The sequence below is a fragment of the Strix uralensis genome, chromosome Z, assembly GCF_047716275.1.
Source record: "Strix uralensis isolate ZFMK-TIS-50842 chromosome Z, bStrUra1, whole genome shotgun sequence".
Classification (NCBI taxonomy): domain Eukaryota; kingdom Metazoa; phylum Chordata; class Aves; order Strigiformes; family Strigidae; genus Strix; species Strix uralensis.
This window is the reverse complement of record NC_134012.1, coordinates 58,143-67,884: the sequence shown is the minus strand read 5'-3', so window position 1 is coordinate 67,884 and position 9,742 is coordinate 58,143. Positions and strand designations below refer to the sequence as shown.

At 51.0% G+C, this 9,742-nt stretch overlaps 1 protein-coding gene across 1 annotated transcript; it reads left to right on the top strand.

Moving 5' to 3' along the window:
- Positions 1-8,172: 8,172 nt before the first annotated feature.
- TOMM5 (translocase of outer mitochondrial membrane 5) lies at positions 8,173-9,465 on the top strand. The gene is made up of 2 exons (XM_074855543.1): positions 8,173-8,364; positions 8,968-9,465. Exons 1-2 carry the CDS (start codon positions 8,244-8,246, stop codon positions 9,000-9,002), a joined length of 156 nt encoding a protein of 51 aa, XP_074711644.1. The 5' UTR covers positions 8,173-8,243; the 3' UTR covers positions 9,003-9,465.
- The last annotated feature ends 277 nt before the right edge of the window (positions 9,466-9,742 follow it).

Genomic DNA, 9,742 nt, shown 5'->3' with positions numbered 1-9,742 from the left:
ATTTTGGAGTCTGTCATTCAATGAAGGTATCTGTGCCAGAGTGTCTTCCCCCTTATACAGTCACCGAGAGTCCTGCTGGAAAGCTGTTATCGGCACTGCTGACTTTCCTGGCCCTAATTAGCTGCCATTAGCTGCAATCCATGCCAGAACTTCTGTCTGGAATTAGTTGAAAGGAAAAGACTTAAGACCTGGTGAAGTCAGTCAGAGCTGTAACCGTGTACAGTTGCGTGCCTATTTTGCAGAATTTTCTCTACAGTGAGATGGGGATGATGTTACCTGCCTCCGAACTGAGGAGAGGAGATGAAATGGACAGAAGCCCGTGCTATCTCTGGGTGTGTTACTATAGCCCTGGATGGTATGACTACCGAGTGAGCCATGGGCATGGATATTGCTATAGAGCTGCCCCAGACACCATGTACAATACCTGCCCTTAGCTGCGCACCGTTTGAGTAGACTGTCATGCTTTAGACGCAGCTGTGCTGGCTGGCTCACTCCTCCTCCCGGTGGGATGGAGAGGAGAAAGTACAATAAAATGCTCAGGAATCGAGACAAGGACAGGGAGGACTCACTCACCCATTATGGTCACAGGGAAAAGACAGACTTGACTTGGGAAAAAAACCCATCAATTTAATTTGAACACCACCACCACCACCAATTTACCAATCAAATCAGAGTATGACAGTGAGAAATACAACCACATCGTAAAAACACCTTCCCCCACCCCTCCCTTCTTCCCAGGCTCAGCTTTGCTCCCTATTTGTCTCTCCCCTCCCCTGCAGGGGGGCAGGGGATGGGGGTTGTGATCAGTCCCACCACTCCTTCCTCCTCAGGGGAGGACTCCTCACACTCCTTCCCTGCTCCAGCATGGGCTCCCTTCCACAACAGACATCCCTCCATGAACTTCTCTGACACGAGTCCTAAACTGCTCCAGCGTGGCGCCCTCCCCGGGCTGCAGGAGAGCATCTGCCCCCACCGGTGCCCTTCATGGGCGCAGGGACAGCCTGCCCTCACCCCACGGGCTGAGGGGGCTCTGCTCCAGAACAGCTCCCCCCGCTTCTTCCACGGACCTCGGTGTTTGCAGAGGTGTCTCCATCACAACTCCCACTCCTCCTCCCAGGTTCCCCTTCTTAAATACGTTATCTTAGAGGTGCAGCCACCGTCGCTGATCGGCTCGGCCTTGCCCAGAGGCGGCTCTGACTTGGAGCTGGGGGAGCTTCCAGAAGCTTCTCACAGGGGTAGCCCCCTCCCCTGCTACCAAAAACCCCACCACATTCCAACCCAACACATAGACAAACTTGCTGAAAACTTGCAGAATCCGATAGAACAGCCCTTGTCTTCTTTCCCAACCTTCACACCAGAGACTGCAGATGCAGTCTGGAGAACACAGGAAATGAAGAGGAAAGATGTTCCCTAGTGACTGTCCCAAAAGAAAACAGCCTGTGAACTGAAATGACAGACCAAGCTTCACAGGCAATACTGCCAGGGCAGTCCTGTTTGGGAGGTTCTGCCAGAGCATTCTCCTTTACGAGAGAGACCTGCCTTGCATTAAATGAACCAGCCTACGCCAGCCTAACTCAGACTCTCTTTGCCCTGGTTAAGCCTGGGTTAGACACGTGTATCTTCTCTTGTGTCTGTGTAGCACTGCCTGCAGCAGATGCATCAGTCCTGGACTCAACACACATCTTGTCTTTAGCCACATCTGGTTTTAGTCCAGATGAACTGAAAGCAGTGAGTATGGATGCTCCAGCTGCAAGGCGCTGGGGAACCAATGCACTGAGCATCAGTTTCCAGCAGCAAGGGCCATGCACACTATTTGTGCACCCATGCACTGGGAGAGATGGCACCACCCTCTACACCAGGCCTGAGAAGCTGGGAGGCAGCGGTGGAGTGGGTGGGAGCTGTCCCTTCAGCTTGAATTGACATTCACATTAATTTGCTTTTCAGGCTGGTTTGATGAAGCTCAGAAAATGTATCTGACTGTGGAGCCCACAGAGACTACAGAATGGCAAGCTGAAATTTATTGTCCAGACAAAGAGAAAGTCTTTTTGTTTGCACAAAGGCAAATGCTGCCATTAGTGTATGTATCAATATTGATTCTTCTGATGGGGTGAAAGGGTCAACAGGGGAGGTAGCACTAAGGCTCCAGCACTATCTACAGTACCTCCCCCTTGTGTTTCTGCAAGGCTTCCCCTGGGCCTCTAAAAGGCCTTTGCTGTGCATCAGTGATAAATGTCCTGATCCAACTCCAGAAGTGGAGGTTTCTGGCACTTCTCTGAATCTTCCTGGTAGATGCTCAAGGGGCCAGGGCAGGCTAATGCTGCCTTGCCTAAGGGAAAGACATGCTGTCCTTCCAGCTGGCTGATAAGCCGTTTCCATGATGTAACACCCCAGAACAGTGTATGGAGGGGCACTTCACAACACATCCAGGAGGATCAAGCCATCTTGGTGAGTTCTTTCCCCACAAACTTGCGTGAGGTCTCAAAAAGGGCAATCAGGGCAGACTTAATTTTTGAGCACTATTTCTTGCCTGCGCTCTGTACTAGCTGTGTCTCACCCCAGTGCCAGTGCCAGCACTTTATGGGAGGGGGAGAACCCCTGGGCCAAGAAGTGCGAGCTTTCACTAGTGTGTCCTAGCTGAGGTCCCGGGGCAGCACTGCCCAGTCAGCCCCTCATCTCTGCGCTCCCACCCAGCATGCAGCCCTGCACTTCCACCTGCTCCTTGGCCTGCAGAGCTTGTTTGCACCTAAATCCTGCAGTTTTCCAGATAGCTTCCACCCACCCACAGCAGTGGCAAGGAGAAGCCAGAACCAAAGCTCCTCACTCAGGCACAAACAAGTCATCCCAATCACAGGCTCAAGGGAATGTTGCTTTATTTGTTGTGCATGCAGGGGGATGCCTAGACCTTGGTGATTTTGCCATTGGTGTAAAGAGGCAGCCAGACGATGCCTGTCCTCGGTACATGAAACAAACCTTGGCTTATGTGGACCTCAACTGTGGAGTGAACTGCCTTCCTTGCTAGGTTGGTATGTAAACCAGCACAAATTCATATTCCATGTCACCTTGTCAATCTTTTCTCACCAAGGCTAGAAAAAGCTGAACCTGCTTTTAAACAATGTTAGGAAGTGACAGGTAGCTGCCAAAGCCACCACACCTAGAATATGCATCTACATGGTGATACTGCAAAGTTCAATCCATTCACCTGGGTGTTCTCAAGTGTGTAGGGAAAACAACATGCCTTCCCCTTCATCCTTCTGACCAGGACAGTAGGTTTGATATGCATGCTATGGCCAAAACAACGGGTTCGGTTTAGGATCCTGCTCTAGCAGTGGTGATTGCACACACAGCTGCTTGGCTACTTCCTCCATGCAGCACTGTCTACCTTGGTACTCCCTTGTCCTGTTTCTTGACCCTCCTTTTTGCAGTCCTTGTACTTCCTTTGTCTGTCCCAGTCTCCTCACAAAGGAACAACTGACTTCTAACTATTTTTTCCTCAATGGTATCATGGGGCTTTTCTAACTTCTGTGTCCAGTTTGGTAATTCTGACACTGTTACCTAGGTAATCTTGGCATTATGTGCTATTGCTGACGCAGCTACTAAGGAACTGCTGGCCTTGCCTCAGAAGGAGCCCGGTGCTTCTTTCCAGTTATCTGTGAAGTTTGACCCTTCCTCACATCGCTGCTCCATAACCACTTGGGAGATCCAGCTCTCCTTTGTGGCATTATCTGCAACTTTTGTCAGCTTTTCACAGCTACCTGCCATCTGCAGCCACTTCACATACCATGTTGTGCAGTTGTCCATGTTCTGTTCAGAGACCTTAACCTCAAGCCAGTGCCCAGTCAGTGGCTAGTAATCTGCCTGTAGCCCCAGGAAATGAAAGGTAAAATTCTCATGCAATTACAGGACTGAGTAAAAGTAAGGACATGGTAGGAGTTGTCAAAACTGCACAGTTTGGAGGTTTGAGAGAATTCTGGAAAATTGCCACAAACACTTCAAAGACAGCTCAGGAAGTTGTTCATGCTGGTGTCAAAACCCAAAGCCAATGCTTTCTGTCCCTTGCCAGTCACTCCACACCTGAAGTCTCCTGCTTATCCAATGTGGATGTCTCCCAAAGGAAATGTTTCTCACACCCCCATCTCATTAAAGGACAAGGAGAATGGGATGGGTCCAGTGAAATAACTTGTGACAATAAATTTCAAGTCAATGTCCTGGCAGAGTCCTCGCTGACATTGCTCCTTAACACCATTTTTTTTGTCTTCTTGCTCCAGTCTCATTTCAATACTGTTTCATGTTTGATTCTGCTTTGGCCAGATTTGCTCAAGTTCCTTTATGGTCTCCAGAGCAATGCTTGGGAAAACAGCATCACTCCTGCTTTTCAAATTGTCCTGGTTTCAGCTGGGATAGAGCTAATTTTTTTTCTTCTTAGTAGCTAGAAGAGTGCTGTGTTTTGAATTCAGTATGCGATTTGATATGAGTGGTGATAATATACTGATATTTTCAGTCGTTACTAAAATATCCAGGACTCTTCAGCTTCCCGTGTCCTGCCCATGTACGGGTGCACACAAAGCTGGGGGAGAACACGGCCAGAGCAGCGGGCCCAGATTGGCCAAGGGAATATTCCAGATCATACAATGTCATGATCAGTGTGTAGAGGAGGGTGAACTGGGAAGCTCGCTCTCGCTTCTGGGATTGCAGTTTTGGGATTTACTCTTGTCTGGTATTGCTAACTGGGAACAGGCTGGGCATCAGTGGGCAGGTGGTGAGCAACTACACTGTGCATCACTCGTTTTTATATTCTATTATTAGTATTACGATTATAATTATTATTTAATTTAATTTCAATTAAATTGTTTTTATCTCAATCTATGAGTCTCCTTACCTTTACCGCTCCAATTCCCTTCCCCATCCCTCAGGGCAGGGGAGGGTGATGCAGTGGCTGTACGGTGTTTGGCTGCTGGCCGGGTTTAAACCACGACAGAAACACAAACCAAGACTGGGAGTCTTGAAATGTAGGATGAGACTCCTTGCTTTTCTGCCAGGATGAACTTGGGACCTGCCAACCTGTTTCTGCTAGCAAAGACCAGAGAAACCCACCATTCAGAATGAAACCTTGAGCAAATCAACAAGATTTCATGGAAGCCAGCAGAACAAGGCTAGTTTGTCAGCTGCAGATGTGGGCAGCTCTACAGTATTCTCCTCCAGCACCTTGCTGTAAAGCTCTCAAGAGGCCAGTCTTACAACTTCTGTGACCAGAACAGGTTGCCTCACTGGGGATTGGGATGGAATGTCCTGCAAATGTGCTGGAAGTAGGGTGGTTTGGGAACACTCCTCCTTAGTCATCCTTTGCAAAGTCAGGGAGGGCCCTTGAGGTAGCACAGAAAGGCTGAAAAGCTCCCCCAGCCAGTGGGAGATGCAATTAGCCCTGTTAATCACTGGCACAATGAAAACAGCTGCTCTGTAATTGGCTTTGCCTCAGGTCACAGGCAGCTTAGCTGAGAGAAATCTGTTTTTTTGAATTATCTATCTGCCTGCTGTCCATTGCCTGGTCCCAAGCAGCACAGGCAGAGCAGGGTGGGCTGCAGAACCCAGACATCTTATCGGGGTGGTGGGGAGAGCCACAAGACACTGCCTTCTTGCTTGCTTGACCCTCTCTAGGCATCGCTAGGGCCTGTGTCCATCTCTGATGGCATTCCTGACATTTAAGGAGCACTTCTGAAAGCATTGCCAGATGCCTGCCATGGGCAGGGAATACAGGGCTTGGTGGCTGAGGCCAGTCTGGTGCAGATGGAGCTCAAGAGTGAGGACTGAGGGCTGCATACACAGTTCTCTGGGTAAGCCTGGTCTCAGGCCTGAACCAGCTTCTGTCCCTAAAAAAGGGCACAATTCAAGCCAGCATTCATGGTCGTCCATTATTCTGACTGAAACTCATCCACAGCCCAGCTTTCCGTGAACTCCAGCTTCCAGAGAAGAGGCTCTGTGGTTGGCAAGAGGCCTCTCCAAAGTCAAGATCCCTAGCCCTCTCAGTCTCTTTGTACCTGTTAAATATTGCTGGCCTCCAACAGTCTCCCTGGACATGTCAGGGAATGGGGGTTGCCTTTGTTCAAGACTTTGCATGATGGGGTTCTGTGTTGGGGTGAAGGCTCCTGTGTACTATATGAAGCAGCACAGATAAGTCAGTTACTAGCTGAAGCAGTAACAAACTCGGCAGATCAGCAGTGGTACCAAAGACAATGGTGGATAATTCAGGAGAGCTAGCAGAGCCAGATGCACATTGACTCACTGTCACACTAATTCTTTACCGGAATTAGCGAAAACCAGATATCTAATAAATCCCATTGTAAATAGATTACCCAGAATGAAGGCACTTGGAAGAGTTCAGAGGAGCCAGCACAGCAACCTCTGTTCCTGCCTGGTGTGGCTATAGCCCTCTCTTCCCAGTGTTCAAGCACATTGAGACTAGTTTGCTTTTCAGGACTGTGTTCTCATGCACACCTCACACAGTAGTACCACACAGACTGGGAAGCCAGTGGAGTTTGCAGCAGCAGATGTAATGACTCGGCCAAGGCTGCTGAGTTTGAGGCTGTTGTGCTATGACATGAAGTATCGTGAGGTGTAATCTGCAAAAGCAGACTCTGCTTCATCTGGGTGCATCTCCCTTAGACAGAGCTGTTCCCATTCCCAAGACAAGCATCTGGTACTCATTGCTCAGATGTTAACTCCAGCTGCTCAGGACAATCATTAGCCGCAGACCTCATCAGTAACTGACGTTCCAAGCACTTGCAACAGAGTTGACAGGCATTGTACAGTTTCTCTGTAGAGGTTGTTCTATGTCTGCTTCCTACTCTCTGCCTTCTAAGTGGAGGCACTGGGCAAAGGAGAGGTTCCTGCATGACTCTCCTCCACGTCAGCTATGCTTAGCCAGGAGAACTCCAGTTCCATGCACTCACGCCAGTGTGCTGATGGTACAAAGGTCCCTGAGTTCACACCCACGGTGCAACCGGACTAAGCCACTTCCAGGCTGCTCTGCTGTAGACTTAACCCCAGGGTGGAGAGAGCTGCCCTCCAGCCCTGGAGGAGCAGGCACTCAGGGGGCACAGCTCCCCATCACAGACCTATCCCTGACCTCTTCGCCATGACAAACACCACACTACTGCCTGCAACCTCGCAGGAGCAAAAGAGGCACACACTGCTGGTGGCAGGACCAGAGAAACCCTGTCTGCAGGGATCCCCTACACCCACAGGGATCATGTGCAACCACGGCCAGCACCCCTTGGAAGAGGCAAGCTGCAAACCCCAGACCCCCACCACAGCTCTGCCTGGGCTGCAGGCAGGCCAGCCCAGCTGCTGGCGCGTAAGGCCATCGCCACAGTCCCTCCAGGCAGGGCAGGCACGGGCTGTGTTTCTAGAAGGCTCCTCCACAGCGCGGGGGGGGGGAGTGTTGTCCCTCAGACAGGGTTTGTTACCTGCTGTGCAAAGCCAGTCTCACCCAGAACCCAGATACCAGTTGTATTCCATAGTTGCACAAAGAAGGGTGCTAGGGGGTAATTCCACAAAGCTGGCACGCTGCACAAAGGAACTGCAGCCTATTTATCCTATTACGTGATTAGTAAAAACCTATCTAAGTTTACACTCCCACTTGCTATTGGTTAGTTATATTTAAATTAGCCTCGCTTGCTATGTAAATTAGCATGCATGCTCATTGCAGGTTTGGGGGTAAGTTTCTTCGGTCTTGAGTGGGTAATGATGATCTCCCCCTCCTGCCTTTACTTCTCCCTCAGTTTCCACAGACTTTTGCTGACTTCGTGCTTCCTGGGCAATCATCCATCTCCTGGCGCCTTCTGGGGCAGGATGCTCCCCTCTTACCAATCCTTCATCGCCTCTTCACCGGTGAAGTTTAGCAAGGCCTGGATCCTATCAGGCTTACACAACGGAGCCCGTGATTAGCGGTCCTTGTGCTTGAGGAGAAACACTGGTGCTGGCTACAAGGCTTCAGGAAGAGGCCGCGGGTGTGTTTAACCTCGCACCCCCCGCCCTGCCGGCGCTCCCCTCCGAGCGCCCCCGGGCGAGCCGGGCTCCCCCCACCCGCCACCCTCGCCTCTCGGGACCGGGCACTGAGCGCCCCACTGAGGGCACCGGCTTCGCCGCGGCCCCGTGCGCATGGGCCGCGCTCGCCCCCGTCACGTGAGGCGGCCGTGTCTGTCCCTCCTCGCGAGCCGTAGCGGCGGTGGCGCGCGGGGGCTGCCGGCATGTTCCGCATCGAGGGGTTGGGGCCCAAGATGGACCCAGAGGAGCTAAAGCGGAAGATGCGCCGCGACGTCCTCACCTCTGTCCGCAACTTCCTTATCTATGTCGCGCTGCTGCGGATCAGTAAGTGTTCGGCGGGGCCCGGCCTAGCCCGTCGGGGCGGCTCTGCTGGGCTCCCGGCACCCCCGGCCACCGCCGTGCTCGTGGGGGCTGGAGGGCAGAGCCGGCGGCGGGCGCGTCCCCGGGGGAGCGAGGGAGGCTCGGCATCCCGGCGGCGCTCACGGCAGCGCCTGTTGTGCCGGGCTGGGGCGGACGGCAGCGCGGCTGTGCTGCTGCCGAGCGCGCAGGGCCGGGCCATGCTGTCGTGTAGGCAGCGCTTTGGTGCGTGTCATCAGGGTCTTGCACCTTTCCCTGCAAGGTGCCGTCTGCTCAGCCAACGCGAAATGGCGTCTGGGGGGTCCCCCCGCCCGTGTCGAGAACAGGCCCGAGGCTCTGACCTGCGGCACAAGCCGGCAGACCCGATTCCCCCTTGAGTCGTGCTGCCTCACCTGTTAAAGCAATCGTGCAGGGAGACAAAGGGCTGTGTGGGAGGTAGAGGGTGGCATTTTGCCCAGAGTCTGAATATTTTAGATGCCAGGTAAATGTTCAGCAGTTTCATCCCAGACTCGCTGCATCTCGTTCCCTTCAGCCGAGTAAAGTCCATGTTGCTTTATTTTGTCTTTTCAGCTCCTTTCATCCTGAAGAAGCTGGACAGTATATGAAGACTTAAGAAGACTCGATACATGAAAACAAAATGGACTGTAGCTGCTTTCCACTTGTTTTGTTAATTAAATATTGTACCAGAGGCAGGCATCCGGTACTAAGTGGTTCTAAAATTATTTCACTTAAGCATATCTGACCTGAGAATGATAGCCTAGTTGGAGTATGGGGAAGATATCTGTTGTCCCTGCAGCTGGATTTTGGTCACAGAATACTCCCTGCTATCATCAAGCAATGACTTGTGATGCAACATTTCTTGTACTGTTTAAAAAAAAAGTCTATCTCCATTTTGTATGAAGTGTGAAGCGCTAGCAAGTTGCTTTGTTATGCAGCTACCTCTAAACTGCCACGTGCTATGGCTATCAACCTTATTGAACCTGCCTGTATGAATAATGAAGTCCTCAATGAATTCAGCTCACAAGCAGTCTGATTTGAAATAAATGGAAGAGCAGTTGTGTCACTTAACTCTGGTAGTGATTTATTTTTAATAATCATCACTTAAACTAGTGGTCATCTGGTATTACTTCCCTGACTGTGTTAAGCTTGCTCTCTCCTCCACCTTTAAAATCAACTTGTATTAAGGAAGAGCAAAGGAGAGTGAAAAAGACAAGGCAACGATGCATTTTTCAGGTTGCTAAATGCATAGAACTCAGCTGTGAAACATGAACATGTAGTCAAGACTCAGAGAAATAAAAGGGGGAAGATGGCTCAGCTTTATCTGTGAGGCCTGTGCCAGTTTCCC

Coding starts and splice junctions, on each gene's coding strand:
- TOMM5 (XM_074855543.1), top strand. CDS start 8,244: ATGTTCCGCATCGAGGGGTTGGGGCCCAAGATGGACCCAGAGGAGCTA. Junction 8,365..8,967: donor TGTCGCGCTGCTGCGGATCA/GTAAGTGTTCGG, acceptor TTGTCTTTTCAG/CTCCTTTCATCCTGAAGAAG.